Source organism: Scylla paramamosain, chromosome 12 (assembly GCF_035594125.1).
Source record: "Scylla paramamosain isolate STU-SP2022 chromosome 12, ASM3559412v1, whole genome shotgun sequence".
Classification (NCBI taxonomy): domain Eukaryota; kingdom Metazoa; phylum Arthropoda; class Malacostraca; order Decapoda; family Portunidae; genus Scylla; species Scylla paramamosain.
In genome coordinates this window covers 7,849,109-7,867,664 of record NC_087162.1, presented here as the reverse complement: position 1 = coordinate 7,867,664, position 18,556 = coordinate 7,849,109, and the positions used below count along the sequence as shown (strand labels likewise).

General features: G+C 39.5%; 1 protein-coding gene across 12 annotated transcripts in view; it reads left to right on the top strand.

Annotated features, from left to right (window-relative positions):
• The window catches only part of LOC135105656 (plasma membrane ascorbate-dependent reductase CYBRD1-like), a 46,561-nt gene that overhangs the window by 13,457 nt on the left and 14,548 nt on the right, over positions 1 to 18,556 (top strand). For 6 of the 12 annotated variants that reach the window (XM_064014033.1, XM_064014036.1, XM_064014031.1 and 3 more), the window contains exons 2-5: positions 12,190 to 12,416; positions 13,403 to 13,623; positions 14,011 to 14,180; positions 14,952 to 15,083. In XM_064014033.1, coding sequence (XP_063870103.1) covers positions 12,190 to 12,416; positions 13,403 to 13,623; positions 14,011 to 14,180; positions 14,952 to 15,083 — 750 coding nt within the window. The remainder of the gene's footprint in view (positions 1 to 12,189; positions 12,417 to 13,402; positions 13,624 to 14,010; positions 14,181 to 14,951; positions 15,084 to 18,556) is intronic. The other 6 variants (XM_064014042.1, XM_064014039.1, XM_064014038.1 and 3 more) reach the window with 3 other exon arrangements.

Sequence of the window (18,556 nt, the reverse complement as noted above, 5' to 3'; positions counted from 1 at the left end):
GGTTCTCGTTTTCCTTAAACTACGCCGTCGTCATTCTCCTCATTTTTCCCTTTCCTCTTCCTGCCATTTTGTTGTATTAACATTACCATTACTGAATTCATTCCACCACCCACTGTAAACATGTGACTTCATTCTTATATCTTTGTGTATTTTTTATTATTTATTTATTTTTTTTTTTAGTTTTGTTTATTATAGAGAGAAAGGTAACCATACTGTTCGTTTTCTCTTCCCTCAATCCATCGCTGGTCTATCCAAAACTCAACAATGATCGTATATGTATTTTCCTCTGTGTGGAGTTACCATTCGTTAGACTTTCACTTGGGACTTTCTAATTCGAAGTCTTCGTGCAAATCATGGTCATTTCTTGCTTTTCCCCGTTTTTTTTTTTTTCTTATTTTCACTTACTTGGCTCGATATACCGCTTTGCTTTTCTCTTTTCCGTCTCTCTTTGACTGTTCCTTTCTTTTCCTTTCGGGCGTGAGACGTGGCTAGTATAGATTTATACAACCCCTGAACGACGACCGTGGGCGAAGCAGGGATCAGTGGTGGCTGGGTTATGGAGAGAGAGAGAGAGAGAGAGAGAGAGAGAGAGAGAGAGAGAGAGAGAGAGAGAGAGAGAGAGAGAGAGAGAGAGACTGTGCAGTGGCTTGATCAGCTGACGAGGTTAAACAATTGGTCTTGATGAATGTAGTTGGGGCAGGCTATAGCCACGAATGACACACACACACACACACACACACACACACACACACACACACACACACACACACACACACACACACACACACACACATTCAATCATCAGTAACATCAGCACAGTTACCGTCACCACCAGCAATTATAAAGTCAAGACTGTACAGAGGCTGTCACAAAATACCCCACAGCACAGGTATCCGTCAACTTTTTACTTTTTGCGCCTCGTGTCTGCACCTCCCTTATTCTTACGCGCCTTGTTCTCTCTCTCTCTCTCTCTCTCTCTCTCTCTCTCTCTCTCTCTCTCTCTCTCTCTCTCTCTCTCTCTCTCAAAAATAAATAAAAAAATAAAAAAAAATCAAGGTTACAAGTTACCCTCCAGTTTTACCTGCAAACTTTTGTGTCTTATGTTCATTTGCATCTTCCTTATTCATTAAACGTCCTGTTCCCGCAACTGGATTGTTTTAAAAAGCGATAGAGATAATGACTCGTGTCCTTATGCTTTTTTTTTTTTTTTAGTTGAGGATGTAGAATTCTTGCTAAACTATCACTAAAATCATATAAAAAAAAAAAAAAACGTATTATGATTTTTTTGCTAATTGATGTAGAATTCTTGCTAAACTCGCAAGAATTAAAAACCGTTTTCTTATGATTCCAGCTGAGGATGAAGAATTCTTGCTAAAGTATCACAAGAATCATAAAAAAAAAAGCCGTGTTCTTTTATTTATTTATTTTTTTTCAAATGACGTAAAATTCTTGCTAAACAACCACTAGAATCATAAAAAAGAGCCCGTGTTCTTATGATTCCTCTTTTTTTTTTATTGATGTACAGTTCTTACTAAACTATCACTAAAATCATAAAAAAAAAACGTGTTCTTATGATTTTTTTTTATGTAGAATTCTTGCTGAACTATCACTAGAATCAACCAGAGACCTCGTTCTTATGATTTTATTTATTTATTTTTTTTTTTCAGCTGATTTAGAATTATTGCTAAACTATCCAGAACGCTTAAAAAAAAAAAAGCCTTCACAAATCTGCCGGATAACTTCCATTACAGCCTGTCAAAATCAGAGGAAAGACACGCCAACGTTTAAGAAGAATACGGATCGTACTTTACTGTGTCTACCGTGTGTGTGTGTGTGTGTGTGTGTGTGGAGGAGGGTCGGGTCAGTCAGCATTCTCAACTGTCACAAGCTGCTGAATAGAATGATAGTACGTATATTCCTTCGTAGTGTAGTTACAGTTGCGTCAGTCAAGAGCTGTGCGTTAACTGTTGGATGTTTCGAATTAGTTTTCCTTATTTTTGTGTATTTTTCCATATTTCATTTTATTTTTATTTATTTTTTGCTTATTTTGCATTTTTCCTCATTATTGCTCTTTATTCTTACATATTTCACCTTACTTTCCCTTGCCTTACTTTATTCATTTATTTTTGCCTATTTTGCCTTTTCTTCCTTATTTTGCATTTTTTTCTTATAACTTTATTCTTACATATTTTACTTTATTTTTCCTTGTCTTGCTTTATTTATTTTTTTACTTATTTTGCTTTTTTTCCCTTATTTCGCATTTTCTTCCTTATTATTTTTTACCCATACATATTTCGCTATACTTTCCGTTGTCTTGCTTTATTTATTTTTTACTTATTTTGCTTTATTCCTTATTACGCATTTTGTTCGTTATTTCCCTTCATTCTCCCTTATTTTACTTTACATTTTCCTTATTTCGCTCAATTCTTCCATAAATCTTGTAATTTTTCCTTTTCTAGCTTTATTCTCCCTAATTCCCCATAATTTTTCCTTGTTTTGCGTTGTTTCTTATTTCGCTTTATTTTTTTCTTTATTTCTTATTTCTATATTTTCACTTTATACTCGTGTTTTTCCTTATTTAGCTTTGTTCTTCCTTATACCGCTTTATTCTTCCTGCTTTGCACTATTTACTCTATTTCTCATTATACTTTCATATCTTCACCATTGGCAAACCAATCAGCAGAGTAGAGGGATATGCAGTTGCCTTACGTCTCTCTACCCGCATATATGTCTGCCTGTCTTTTTCTTTTTGTTTTATGTAGAAGGGACATCGGCCAAGGACAACCAAAATCTAATAAAAAAAAAAAAAGGCCCACTGAGATGCCGCTCCCGAATAGGGTCCGAAGTGGTGGTCAAAAATTGAAGGATAAGTGTCTTGAAACCTCCCTCTTCAAGGAGTTCAAGTCATACGAAGCTGGAACTACAGAACAAGGAAGGGAATTCCAGAGTTTATCAGAGAAGGGAATGAATGATTGGGAATACTTGTTAACTCTTGCATTAGAGAGGTGGACAGAATAGGGGTGAGAGAAAGAAGAAAGTCTTGTGCAGCGAGGTTGCGGGAAGAGGGGAGGCATCCAGTTAGCAAAATCAGAAGAGCAGTTAGCATGAAAATAGCGGTAGAAGACAGCAAGAGATGCAGCATTTCGGTGATGAGAAGGAGGCTGAAGACAGTCAGTCAGAGGAGAGGAGTTGATGAGACGAAAAGCTTTTGATTCCACCCTGTCTAGAAGAGCGGTATGAGTGGAATCCCCCAGACATGTGAAGCATACTCCATACATGGACGGATAAGGCCCTTGTACAGAGTTAGCAGCTAGGATGGTGAGAAAAACTGGCGGAGACATCTCAGAACACCTAATTTCATAGAAGCTGTTTTAGCTAGAGATGAGAAGTGAAATTTTCCAGTTTAGATTACAAGAAAAGGCCAGACCGAGGATGTTCAGTGTAGAAGAGGGGGACAGTTGAGTGTCATTGAAGAAGAGGGGACAGTTGCCTGGAAGATTGTGTCGAGTTGATAGATAGGGGAATTGAGTTTTTGAGCCACTGAACAATACCAAGTTTGCTCTACCCCAATCAGAAGCTTTAGAGAGATCAGAAGTCCGGCGTTCTGTAGCTTCCCTACGTTAACTGTTTACTTCCTGAAGGGTTGGACGTCTGTGAAAAGATGTGGAAAAGTGCAGGGTGATATTATCAACATAGGAATGGATAGGGCAAGAAGTTTGGTTTAGAAGATCATTGATGAATAATAGGAAGAGAGTGGGTGACAGGACAGAACCCTGAGGAACACCACTGTTACTAGATTTAGGAGAACAGTGATCGTCTACCACAGCAGGAATAGAACGGTCAGAAAGGAAACTTGAGATGAAGTCACAGAGAGAAGGATTGAAGCTGTAGGAGGGTAGTTTGAAAATCAAAGCTTTGAGCCAGACGCTATCAAATGCTTTTGATATGTCTAAGGCAATAGCAAAAGTTTCACTAAAATCTCCAAAAGAGGATGACCAAGACTCAGTAAGGAAAGCCAGAAGATCATCAGTAGAGCGGCCTTGATGGAACCCCATACTGGCGATCAGATAGAAGGTTATGAAGTGATAGATGTTTAAGAATCTTCCTGTTGAGAATAGATTAAAAAACTTTAGATAATCAGGAAATTAAAGCAATAGGACGGTAGTTTGAAGGATTAGAACGGTCACCCTTTTTAGAGACAGGCCGAAAGTAGGCAAACTTCCAGCAAGAAGGAAAGGTAGATGTTAACAGACAAAGTTGATAGAGTTTGACTAGGCAAGGTGCAAGCACGGAGGCGCAGTTTCAGAGAACAATAGGAGGGACCCCATCAGGTCCATAAGCCTTCCGAGAGTTTAGGCCAGCGAGGGCATGGAAAACATCATTGCGAAGAATTTTAAAAGGTAGCATGAAGTAGTCAGAGGGTGGAGAAGAGGGAGGAACAAGCCCTGAATCGTCCAAGGTAGAGTTTTTAGCAAAAGTCTGAGCGAAGAGATAGATGTGATAGTAGTGGTGCCATCTGTTTGAAATAAAGGAGGGAGAGAAGTAAAGTTACTGAAAATGTTTTTGGCTAGATGTCAGAAGTCATGAGGGAAGTTAGATCTTGAAAGATTTTGACACTTTCTATTAATGAAGGAGTTTTTGGCTAGTTGGCATAGTTCCGGGCAGAAATATAAAGGAAGGAAGAGTTGTCTTTAGAGGGTAGGCTGTGACTCCCCCCTTGTATTGTGAGACACAAAGGGAAACGTTCAGTGAGGTCACAGCTGGGTTTAATGATAAGTTCACAGCATCCCCTGATCCAGTACTTTAGACCTCACTGGGAGTAATTATCGTTTCGGCAGGTGCCTACTGCCTCCTCCTCGCAAAATCTGTGCGTCTGGTCTTGCTTATAGGACTCTCGCCTACTCCACCTCTTTGCTACAGCCTTCTCAGTGCTTTGGTCTTCCTTTGCAGAGTGCTGGTAAGAATTGGTTATATGAACACATGGAAAAGAAGAGGAGAGATTGTTTTCGTATCAATTTTTACTGCTACAGAAACAAAGAGACTGCAGTACAAAAAGTTAAATGTCTTAAAAGCAGATGGTTATGGGAAAAAAAAATAACAGCGAGAGGGTTAATAATAACAGTAATAATAATAATAATGATAGTAATAATAATAATAATAATATTAATTTTTTTTTTTTTATTTATTTATTAATTTTTTTTTTTATTCAGAGGCATAGACAGCTTAAGAAATACTTGGGGCCTGTGCGAAAATAGTGATCGAAATAGGTAAGTTCTGAAATTGTCAGGATCTATCAATTGAAAGTAGTGTTTAAAGACATGTAGTTATATGAAGCTACTGTATGCGATTTGACTACAGGTTGGTCTTTTTAAACTCTCTCTCTCTCTCTCTCTCTCTCTCTCTCTCTCTCTCTCTCTCTCTCTCTCTCTCTCTCTCTCTCTCTCTCTCTCTCTCTCTCTCTCTCTCAACTATCATCAGTTTTACGCTTCGCCGTACTTACACATGTCACTAGTATTTATTTTCCCGATTTGCTATATTTTTCACGTTATTTAGATCCAGTGAGGCCAGCCACCGTGCTACTGACTGATGCTGCTGCGGCGGAAATAAGTGTACGAGGTAGACTGACTCCGGTAACCGTCCCTCGCCCTTATAAACAAACCACTACTCTCTCTCTCTCTCTCTCTCTCTCTCTCTCTCTCTCTCTCTCTCTCTCTCTCTCTCTCTCATTCTTTTTTCGTTTTTTTTTTAATTCCGTTCTGCGATTTCCGGTTTTTTGAGCTAAGATTTCTCTCTCTCTCTCTCTCTCTCTCTCTCTCTCTCTCTCTCTCTCTCTCTCTCTCTCTCTCTCTCTCTCTCTCTCTCTCTCTCTCTCTCTCTCTCTCTCTCTCTCTCTCACACACACACACACACACACACACACACACACACACACACACACACACACACACACACACACACACACACACACACACACACACACACACACACATTCCTCCCCCATCACGTCGCGCGCTCATTCTTATGCCTGCCTTTGTTCTATCCAGGGCGTGAGTGGTCTAAAGCTCACCTCCACTTTTCTGCTTTTTTGATATGTCGGGTCTCATCATAAGGGGACAGGGATAAGCTAGTGTATGCTGTCGGGCCCTGTTGAAGAAGTATGTTGCCAGCTGTGCTATGCCTGAGGTCCTGTGATGTATTACAGCAGTGTCCACGAGAGTTTATGAGAGCGTGTGTGGTTCTTTGTCTGAGCCATCCCTCGTGGGATTGTCGGCTTGGTGTATAGATAGATGGTTAGTGTATGAAAAATTAGTATATGAAGCACGTTTTTAATAGTTTTTTTTCATCATGATTTTTTTTAAAGTAGCCAAAAAAAAAAAAGTTACTTCGGCAGTTTGTCTACTAAGGTGATATAAAGGAAGATGGGACGGGGAGGAAAGGATGCGTGTAAAGTAAAGAGAGGAAGAAGGGAGAAGGAATTTTAGATACCGGATTTCTCTAGTGGAACCTGAACAGTGCAGAACTCCGGTGGGAAGAAGAACAAATGGCGGGACGGAGGAGGAAAAAATAAGGAGCAAGTGTAGCGTTTTATTCTCCCTTTCCTGTGAGGATGTGAGGACAACAGGTGGTGGTGGTGGTGGTGGTAGTGGTAGTGTTGGTGGTGGTGGTCATGCATACCTGGGAAGTTATCAGTGTGGCCACCTCCTGGAAAATGACAAACACACAGACACACAAAGAGAGAGAGAGAGAGAGAGAGAGAGAGAGAGAGAGAGAGTTTTTTTTTTTTTTTTTTTTTTTTGCCATTATGATCAAACCTGAAAATACTCGTAAAACAAACGCACACACACACACACACACACACACACACACACACACACACACACACACATCTATAGTAATGAGTGAGAGTGAGAGTGAGAGAGTGAGAGCCATGGGTGAGCGGAGTTAAGGATGGGATGGGTGTGGAGTGGGCGGCTCTCTATCTTTACTTCCGCCGGAACTGACACAGGTAGGCAGCATTATTTGAGATCACGTGACACCACCTCCTCTTGAATTTCTTTGTGTGTGCGTGTGTGTGTGAGAGAGAGAGAGAGAGAGAGAGAGAGAGAGAGAGAGAGAGAGAGAGAGAGAGAGAGAGAGAGAGAGAGAGAGAGAGAGGCGAACATCAGTAGGTGATCGAGGGAAGGATATAAATATTAACCTTTGAGATTTCTCTCCGTCTGTCAGGTTTGATTCCCAGAGAGAGAGAGAGAGAGAGAGAGAGACTTTACAGCTGTTTGCGTATGAATAGTACATTTTTCCCTATTGTACTGAGGGGGAATACAGGTATAAGGGGGCCGGGATGTAAAAGTGAGAGTGCGTGTGAGCGAGTGTGAAGCGAAGGAAGGAGGGGAGGAAGACGGTGAGAGGGAGAAGAGAAAAGAAAGGAGAGTGAGTAGTTTTGGCCTACTTCCACTCCACGCCTCTGAGAATGCTTACTCACTCTCGCCTCAGTCTTACCGTAGCCAGTCTCTCTCTCTCTCACGTGTCTGTCCCCTTGCCTCATTCCACCAGACATCTTTGTCTTTGTTCCTTTAATCCACACTCTGATCCAACCTCACGCACCTTCCTCAGCCAGCCTAGCCACCCACACAATCTTATCTCGTTCTTAGTCCTCACAGTCTCACTTCCAACCTCACTTACCTTCCACAACCCGTTCAGCCATCCAGACACCCTTACCTTTGTTGTTATTCCTCAGTCTCCCCTTCAACCTCACGCGCCTTCCCCGGCCTGTTTAGCCATCGAGACACCCATACCTTTGTTCTTATTCACGAATCGCACTCCTCCAACCTCACGCACCTTTAGCCATTGAGACACCCTTACCTTTGTTCTTATTCATAAATCACACTCCTTCAACCTTGTCTCTTTTATCAGGTCCCGATCTATCTCATATCGTGTCTCTACCCCGTGGAGGAGGCAGTAGGCACCTGCCAAAACGAAAATTACTCCCATTGAGGTCTAAAGCACTGGATCAGGGAGTGCTGTGAACTTATCATTAAACCCAGCTGTGACCTTACTGAACGTTTCCCATTGTGTCTCACAACACAAGGGGGCAGTCACAGCCTGCCATCTTTTTTCACACAAAGCTACAAGCACCTAGTTAAACACACCCTTCACTAAAAAAATTAAAATTATCATGGCGATTCCTGGCATGGAGGCGTACATTCCTCACTCTTTTTTCTCGACCTAAACCTTCCAAACCTTGGTTTAATACAGCCTGTTCTCGTGCTATACATGATAGAGAGGTGGGCCACAAAAGGTACTAGAGCCTTCCATCACAAGAATCTCATGCACTCTATATTTTTGCCCGGAACCATGCCAAGTCTGTTCTCCAATTAGCCAAAAACTCCTTCATTAATAGAATATCAAAATCTTTCAAGATCTAACTCCCCTCGTGACTTCTGGCTTCTAGCCAAAAACATCTCCAATAACTTTGCTTCTTCTTTCCCTCCTTTATTTCAACCAGATGGCATCACTGTTATCACATCTATCTCTAAAGCTGAACTCTGTTCAACCCTTTGCTAAAAAAAAACTATCTTGGATGATTCAGGGCTTGTTCTTCCCTCTCCTCCACCCTCTGACTACTTCATGCTACCTATTAAAATTCTTCGCAATTATGTTTTCCATGCCCTCGCTGGCCTAAACCCTCGGAAGGCTTATGGACTTGATTGGGTCTCTCCTTTTGTTCTCTGAAACTGTGCCTCCGTGCTTGCACCTGGCCTAGTCAAACTCTTTCAACTATGTCAACATCTACCTTTCTCCTTGCTGAAAGTTTGCCTACATTCAGCCTGTTCCTAAAAAAGGGTGACCATTCTAATCCCTCAAACTACCGTCCGATTGCTTTAATGTCCTGCCTATCTAAAGTTTTTTTTAATCCATCCTGAACAGGAAGATTCCTAAACATCTGTCGCTTTACAACCTTCTATCTGATCGCCACTATGGGGTTCCGTCATGGGCGCTCTACTGGTGATCTTCTGGTTTTCCTTACTGAGTCTTGGTTATCCTCTTTTAGAGATTTTACTGGAACTTTTGCTGCTGCCTTAGACATATCAAAAGCTTTCGATTGGGTCTCGCACGAAGCTTTGATTTCCAAACTAGCCTCCTATGGCTTCTATCCTTCTCTCTGTAACTTCATCTCAAGTCTCCTTTCTGACCGTTCTATTGCTGCCGTGGTAGACGGTCGCTGTTCTCCTAAATCTACCAACAGTTGTGTTCCTCAGGGTTCTTTTAAATAATAAGTTGAGAAGTTACCTTGCGTGAGCCGACTGGTATTCCCTGGACTTATTGAGCTCTCATATAACTTAAAGGAGGAGATGTTATATATATATATATATATATATATATATATATATATATATATATATATATATATATATATATATATATATATATATATATATATATATATATATATATATATATATATATATATATATAAAACATCTCCTTTAAGTTATATAAGAGCTCAATAAGTCCAGGGAATACCAGTCGGCTTACGCAAGGTAACTTCTCAACTTATTATTTAAATCTGGATGTGCTTCTCTCAAAGCTTTCCTGTTATATTATTTGTTTGCTACCTGACAGACGGGCATGTCTGATCCACTCATACACTGCTATCTTTGTGAACCGAATTCTTTGTATATCTCTGAAGTCCAAAGTGAACATACTTTTTGAACTCACTGCTACGAATCTCATGACTTCCTCGTCAGTTATAGGAGACTTATCTTTAACTTCATCTTCAGTCCTTTTCGTACATTCAAATATTTCTTCACAATTATCCGCAACGCTCATCTTTCGTCAGTTTTGATGAGTGCAAAGACTGTGTTCATTAATTCAAACTTCATTCCTCTCGTATCATACTGCTTAGATTAGAATAGACACTATAGGCCTTCACTGAGGAGTTTATATAATTATACAACCTCCTTGGTCTTTACCGTCTCCTTAGTAATAGAGAAGTAAAAGAGGAGAGTTGGAAAAGAGGATGGTGAGGGGGAAAGCATATCAGGTTCAGGGAATGTCAGACCACAAACAGCCGGCCAGCAGACTCCCCATGGCCTCCATCAGTGGTCCCTGACCCTGTTACTCGTATTCGGTTGAGTTGCTTATGACCGTGACGGAGGGTGAACACGCGATGGACGGGTTTGTGAAGGCTACTGTCACTGCGCAATGCTGGTTGTACGATACCACATTATTTCAGAAAAATCAAAGGAATGGTACACAAACTGATGAGTGAGCGCGTTTTCAGAAACGCTCGGCCTTCTCACCCTGACAATTTTCAAAAGTTCTTAAAGGTTCTCAAGACTGTTTTTCCTGTTGAAAATGTAGAAATATTGTTAATATGTCAATATAATTATAAAAGTACCCTTAAAAAACCGTGTAACCTCAACTAGATCCTAGTGAATGTAGTGAGGTACAGCACATAAATTTCAGGTTATGGGAGAGAGAGAGAGAGAGAGAGAGAGAGAGAGAGAGAGAGAGAGAGAGAGAGAGAGAGAGAGAGAGAGAGAGAGAGAGAGTCATAAATGTTATTCGGTGCCCTTAAGTCTCCACCACGCCCTCAGTTTCACGAGATCACGCACTCGCCATAGCAACCCTCTCTCATTTATCATTTTTCGCTGTTCTACCAGACTGCGTACATTAGGAGCGTCTTCCCTCTTCTTGTTCCAGTATACTCTTATATGTTCATCTATATCTCTTATATGTTCATTCCCTATTTTGTGCCTTGAGACCCACTCAGTCATAAGGACTGTATTCTGACACGCTTTTCTGTCTCACCACGACTATCAAAAGTTACAGAGACGATTAGCCAAGTTTTCAAGACTTTCTCCTGTTAACAATGTTGAAATTTTGTTAATCTGTCACTGGAACCGCAAAAACATCCTTTAAAACCTGTGACTTCAATCTAGACCATTTTGAATGTAGTGTGGCGTAGAAACGTTTCAGAGCATGGTACTAAAACCACATCTTTCTGTTACCGTTCCGTTTTTCTCGATTATGCTCCAAATTTCATCATTGTTCCCGCCTTTTAGTTCTCCTCGCCCCGGTAGTGCTTACTGCCCCAAAATGTTTCCATTGCCCTCCGCTCACTCAGGAAGTAGTCAATAGGATCAACATCAGCTTGTTAAAGTAGCAAAAGTGGGAAATGAAAGTCTGGCAGTGTAGCAACAGGAACTATGGTTTAAATACGGTTTTCCTGTGTGTGTGTGTGTGTGTGTGTGTGTGTGTGTGTGTGTGTGTGTGTGGTTTAATTTCTCCGTAGTGTCTTCCCTTGTAATGTTATTTTTTTTTTAATGCTCAGTTTCTTTTACTTATTGTATTTTGAAATTAAATATTGTTTATTTGTTTACATTTGCAGTGTATGTGTCTATAAGTTACCTACACACATACACATATCTTTCTATCACTCTAACCAGGCAGTCTTCTTGTAGCAGCCTCTCCTATTCAGGATCTACTATACGGCAGACTAGTCGGCTAGCGAGCACACAAGGTCAGCGCGGGTAGTATCGTGACGTCAGCTACCCGAGCACTTCACTCACTCTCCTGTCTAAGCACAGCCACCCTCCTACTCTGAAGTGTGACATTAATGAAGAGAGAAAAAAATATATATATTAAGAAAAAAATGTCCAAAAATAATGGGTAATAAGTGCATCAGGCAGTGAGCGAATAGAAAGGAGTGGGGCCGATGACGCACTGTCCTTCCGCTGGCTGGCCCACCCGGCTGTGTTACAGTGATTCTGCTCCTATCAAATAACCGTATATCTCCATCGGGTGGCATGTCACACCCACTAGTCCTTGCTCTAAACTTCCGAGAGCTAAACGTAATACAGACATGTTTCCAGCCTGTCTGCCTTGCCTCATCGCGCTCAGTGTTTTTTTTTTTTTTTTTTTTTTTTTTCGTTTAAGAATATTTATGTGGGTGGGAAACTTTGATATTTTAACATGCACGTGCGTAGGCAGAAGGTGGGAGGACGGCTTTCAACATAATAGTAAGAGAAAGTTTTACATATATACACAACATTTGTTGCCTTAGTCCTCGAGACATAGAACATGACTTAATTATTTGTAGCTTGATAACAGGAGCAACTGTATCTTCTCCCAACAACATTCCCTTCCACAGCTAAACCATTACCATGAATGTGGCTGTACTTTCAGTCGGTCGCATCGGGAGAGCTACGGAGGAGAGATGGGCACTGGGGCCTCGATGGTGTTCTACTTCTTGGTGTTCCTTGCCGAGATTTTAATGTTCGGCCTGCTGAGCCTGGTCCTCTTCTGGGTCGTGTACTACCGGGGGGGATTCGCCTGGCGGGAAGATGTCGCCAAGGAGTTCAACTATCATCCTGTGCTTATGATCACCGGCTTCATCTTCTTCATGGGCCACGGTGAGGAAAGCAAATAGGATATAATTTCAGTCATTTCTCAAGACATGTTAATTGATAGATTTAGAGGCCCGTATTCTGACGTGCTCTCTCACCGCGACTATTTTCAATGGCCACAGAGATGAATAGTCGGGTTCTCAAGAGTGTCTTTCCTGCTAATAATGTAGACGTCTTGTTTATCTGTCACAGGAATCGCGGAAATAGCCTTAAAAATCCGTGTCACTTAAACTAGAGTCCCATGAATGTAGTGAAAGTGTGGCGCAGAATTGTTTCATAATATGGGCCAGAGTAAGCTTTTCAGGTTAGTATTCAGTGTCATCTTTGGCCACCGTCATACCATAAAAGGACTAAAGACAGAAATGGCTTGTACTGCTCCAGAGAACTTGAAGTGAATTAATAACAAGGCTACTTTTCTTTCATATGATGCATCTCAGAGGCTTGCTGCTACCTTGGTTGTTTCAAGATGACCCTAAACCAGAGAGAGAGAGAGAGAGAGAGAGAGAGAGAGAGAGAGAAGCAGGTGTAGCAAGCACAAAGCATCAGTTGATAGGATGTGGCAGTGGTGTTTGATTGTCTTTGCTTGCTGCCCTGCCACCTGCATCTTCCTTCAGGGGATTAGTGAGCACTTTCATAACCTTCACCATTTGAGAAGAGTTTGGTGGTTGTTTGATGCTGAGCCTGAGGTTTTTTGTTTTTTTTTAACAGACAGTTACTGCATTTTTTCCTTTTCCTTTTCCTTTTTTTTTTTTTATTATTATTTCTCTGTAGTCAATGTTACATCAAGTTCTTGAATCATAGATTGACTGTATTCACTATTTAATTATACATGGAAATTTTTACTGAAACTTAGGAATGCCTTGCTATAGACAGGAAGGCAAAACTATTAGTATGGTTATGTATTATATACATTTACTATGAGTAACAAAAGTGGGACTGAAGACATATTTACATTAAAATTCTTAGTACTATAACATTTTTTCATGTTGCAGCCATGTTGGTGTACCGGTTGTATCGATGCTGCAACAAACTGACTGCCAAAATTCTGCACACCTTCCTTTACCTGATGGCAGTTCCTTGCATTGTTGTGGGAACAATAACAGTGTTTGATTCCCATAACCTGAAGGTACCACCTATCCCCAACCTGTACTCCCTCCACTCCTGGTTGGGGGTGGTAACTATTGGACTCTTTGCCCTGCAGGTAACACACACGGTGAGGCAGCTTTCCCGCCTTGGCTCCTCAGGAATGTTGTGATGTATTGTCATATATAAATCACATAAACTGAAATACAAGGGTGATATATGAAATGTTACATGTAAGAAAGAGACAAGTGGATAATTTTGAGCTAGACATTGGTTTTAATTAGGTACCACAACACACATTGTGGTTTAGCCTCCACTGCAATCCCCAGATTTGGTCCAAGCTGTAAGTTACCATTAAAGCAGTCTAAGAGGAGGTATATGGTCAAAGGGAAATGAAAAATGTCTGTTACAGCTACCTCTGGGGGGACTTCCAAGAAAGATGCATCAGTAGAGATATGATGTATGTAATGAAAACATTTTAATTTCTAATTTCTTTCACAATATGTACTTCTTGCAGCTTGTGGTTGGGTTCTTCAGCTTCTGGATCCTATTGTGCTGTGAACAGGGCACAGCCAAATTCCGGGCTGGACTTGTGCCAGTCCATGCTACCTTTGGCATAATTACTTTCATGCTGGCCATAGCCACAGCCGTCACTGGGTACACTGAGAAGGCCATCTTTTCCCTTAGGTGAGATACTTTCAGCTCCACTTATAAGTAATTTATTATTTAGTATTCATTAAGGGGAGAGGATTGGTACAAAGATATCAATCTTCTGAACTGCAGGTCTCTTCATCTAATGTGTTGTTTCATCCTCATCATCCATGCAAATCATATTCTAGAGAGAATCTTAGCACAGTTTAGACTTTAGTCATTAAAGTATAATTGAGATGAGTGATATGAGATGTGCTGCTTGTTTGTAGTGTGAGCAGAATGAATAACATGAATAACAGATGTATATGAATGGTTTGATGTTTGTTATGGATGAAGGAATTAACCTTGAAAAATTATACCACTGGCATGAATATGGCTATTCAAAAATTATGTTTTCCTTCAATATAATGCATCATAGGATAACTTTGCTGTATTTCTAGTCAGTGATCAGTTGTCATAGTGCATGAAGGGTTGAATTGAATGGAGTGGAAGAGTAAACAGAAATGTACATAAAAAGTTTATAAATGTAGAGGAAAAAACAAAAATAAGAGAACTAAACAAAGGTGAAAAAAATTGCAAGAGAACAAAGCCCATTTTAGGGCAAAGTGAAGAAGAAATTACAGGCAAGTTAGAGGTCGTAGGAACAGAAGTTAAAGACATTGCCTAGAAGTATTTTTAGATTCTAAAAAGTTACTAATACATATATTCAAGTGAAAAAAATTTGATATTTTCTGTACAAATATTTTTCAATTATAGATGTCACTTGTGCCAATCAACTTTTTTTTTTCATTTAAATGTTTCAAACAGTGAAAGTCTGTGTTCAGAGCCTCGCATACAGTCTTTGCCTGTGTCATATAGGCTGAATACACCTGTACTGTTTGTGTGGACATGTAGCATCATCAAACTGTTCACCTCCTCCTGCTGTGTAGTCCACTTGAGGTAGGATTTAACTTCTCTTGTGCATCAAGTGAACTTAGCTGATACAATACCAATGAAAATGACAGATCAGTTGTTTGTTCATCATATATGTAACATATTTCTGTTCATGCACTCATAATACATAGTTATAGAGCCACAATTATATGTACAGTAACTGCTCACTTATCCTTGGCAATCAAGTGATCCATGTGCAAAATGTAGTAAAATTTAAAGTAGTAATTTCAGGGTCTCTCCAATTATGGGTCAAGTGGCAAGAGAGTCATTTGTCTATGATTTGCCATCACCATACTTTACTTTTTTACTCAATTTATGAACAGCAAAATAAATGCCACTTGTGGGCACTACCACTAAGATTAATAATGGTTAATGTAATTAATGTGCTATAAATGGATTACATTACAGTGGGTCAATCAAGGCTTATCTAAATTCACTTAGGCTGTAATGATTACCAATCAGTAATTTTTTTTTTATAGAGGGAAGGTAAGGGAAAGGTAGCCACATTGATAGCATAGATGTGTATTTATCTAGTTGTATTTACCTAGTTGTAATTTACAGGACCTGAGTTATACTCATGTGGTCCTGTCTCCATATCTACACTTGTCCAGTTTTTCCTTAAAGTTGTGCACACTCGTCACCAATACTACATCCTCACTTAGCTTGTTCCAAACTTTTATATTTCTCTGTGGGAAGCTATATTTCTTTATGTTACTTAAGCATCTTCCTTTTCATAGTTTTTTGTTGTGTCCTCATGTGAATCTGGTATTTCCTTCTCTTAGCAGTAGTTTCTCATTATCAGTTTCTTCCACTCCATTCCACAATTTATATATATCAGTATTAAATCTCCCCTTTCTCTTTTTTGTTCCAATGTCAGTAGGTTAATTTCCTGTTAACCTGTCTTCACATGTTAATTCTTCCAGTTCTGGAGCCATCTTCGTTGCCATCCTTTTAATTCTTTCTAGTTTTTTCACATGTTTCTTCTTGTAGAGAGACCACACTGATTCAGCATATTCCAGCTTTGGTCTAATCATAGTGGTACAGTAAAATCCCTCTTATCCGGCATCAACGGGACCGCCGACATGCCGGATACTTGAATATTGCTGGATACTTGAATAGAAGTGAAATTATGTCCACAATCACCACCCTACACTCACGCATCTTACCATAACAAAGATCAGCTGATCTTAATCAGCAGCTGATCTGATCAGCTGCTTAAGTGTAAGCACAACACACTTCCTCTTTTCTACAACTTTAGGCATGATGAAGGCGTCAGGCGATAAACAGTGCACACGCGGGACTGAGTCACTGAGTAAACACAGTGCAGTGGGCTGCGGGTGGCGCGAAGCAGTGCGCTCTGGTGGCGAGGGGACAAAGTATGCCTCGCGCAGGAATTTAATCGATTTTATGAGTACACATTGATTTTTTATTGGTTTTAAGGCTCGGGGAAAAATATGCCAGATACTTGAAGCTGCCGGATACTCAAATGCCGGATGAGAGGGATTTTACTGTAATTATCTTCCTCATCATATCTTTTATTCATGTATTGGAATGCTGTTTCAATATTTCTCACCATTGTATATTTATCTCTGAATATCTTTCCTACATGTTTCTCCGACCGTTGACTATCCTGTATTATCACTCCCAGATCTTTCTCTTCTTGTACTTTTATTATTTCTTCATTTCCATTTTACATGTCCATTTTGATATCTTCATTTTTTTCACATTTCCATTGCATGACATTTTTTTTACATTAAATTCCATCTCCCATTTCTTACTCCAGTCTCAGATTTTATTCAAGTCTTCTTTTAGAATTTCACAGTCTTTGTTGTTTCTTATATATCTTTGTAATTTTGCATCGTCTGCAAACAAACTCACGTAACTCTTTACTCCTTCAGGCATATCATTTATGTAGATCAGGAAAAGTATTGGTGCCAGCACTGATCCTTGTGGTACTCCACTGTCTACTTTTCTCCATATTGATTTTACACCTTTTACTACTGTTCTTACTTCTCTTCCCTTTAAGTAACTTTCCATCCAGTTTATTATTTTTCCATTTAATCCTCCTACATTTTCTAGCTTCCATACTAGCCTGTTGTGGGAAACTTTGTCAAAAGTATCTTTTTTTTAGATCTGAATACACACAGTCTACCCATCCAGTATGTGTGTGTGTGTGTGTGTGTGTGTGTTTATTTACCTAGTTTTATATACCTAATTGTGTTTACCTAGTTGTGGTTTACAGGAGGGGAGTAATCTCATAATATCCCATCTATAGCTATCTTGTTTGGTCATAAAGGCATGGACAGTTACGGCATTGACAACGTCTTCACTAAGTTCATTACATTTATTCACACTTTTGTGAGGAAAACTATACTTCTTGATGTCTCTTCTACAGTTAACTTTCTTCAACTTCTTATTGTGTCCCCTTGTATTCTAAAGTTATAAAACATTCTTTGTCCACATTTTCCATACCATTTATCATTCTATAAATGTTTATTAAATCCCCTCTCTCTCTCCTATTTTCAAGTGTAGAAATTTCCAGCATTGTTAATCTCTCTTCATAGGTCAACTTACTCAACTCCAGAATCATCTTAGTGACTTCTCTTTGTACTCTTTCTAATTTTATAATAATCCTCTTTGTATGAGGAGACCACACCACTGCCACATATTCCAATCTTGGTCTTATCATGGAAATCAACAACTTTTTTATCATTCCCACATCCAAATATGAGAATGCCATTCTTACTCTTTTTAACAAATTCATCGTCTCTCCAGTAATTTTATTAATGTGTCTCTCCGGAGTCAAATTTTCAGTAACTGTTACTCCCAGATCCATTTCTTCTTTTGATTTCTGTAACTTCACACCATCCATCTCATAATGGTATTGTATTCTTTTCTTACTCTTACCAAACTCCATTACTTTACATTTACTTAAATTGAATTCCATTTGCCAAGATTTATTCCATCTATTTATCTTATTTAAATCACCTTGCAGTACCATAAAGTCATTTACATTTTTTACCCTTCTCATCAGCTTAGCATCATCTGCAAATAAGTTCATATAACTCTATTTCTTCATTTATGTCATTAACTTATATTACAAACATTATTGGTCCCAACACTGACCCCTTTGGGACACCACTAGTTACTTTCAGCGAAGATGAATTTTTGTCTTGTATTACAGTTCTCATCTCTCTATCATCCAGATGATCCTCTATCCACTCCAGCAGTCTTCCTCCAATTTTTCATTAATTTTTTATCTTCCATAGCAATCTTCGGTGTGGTACTTTGTCAAACGCTTTCTTCAAGTCTAAGTAGACACCATCCACCTATCCGTCTCTCTCCTGCACAATATCTACTACCCTTGAATAAAAGGACAATAAGTTCATGGAGCATGATCTTCATCTCCTAAATCCAAATTGACAATTTACCAAAACTTTATCTCTTTCTAAATGTTCCATCCATCTTTCATTTATTGT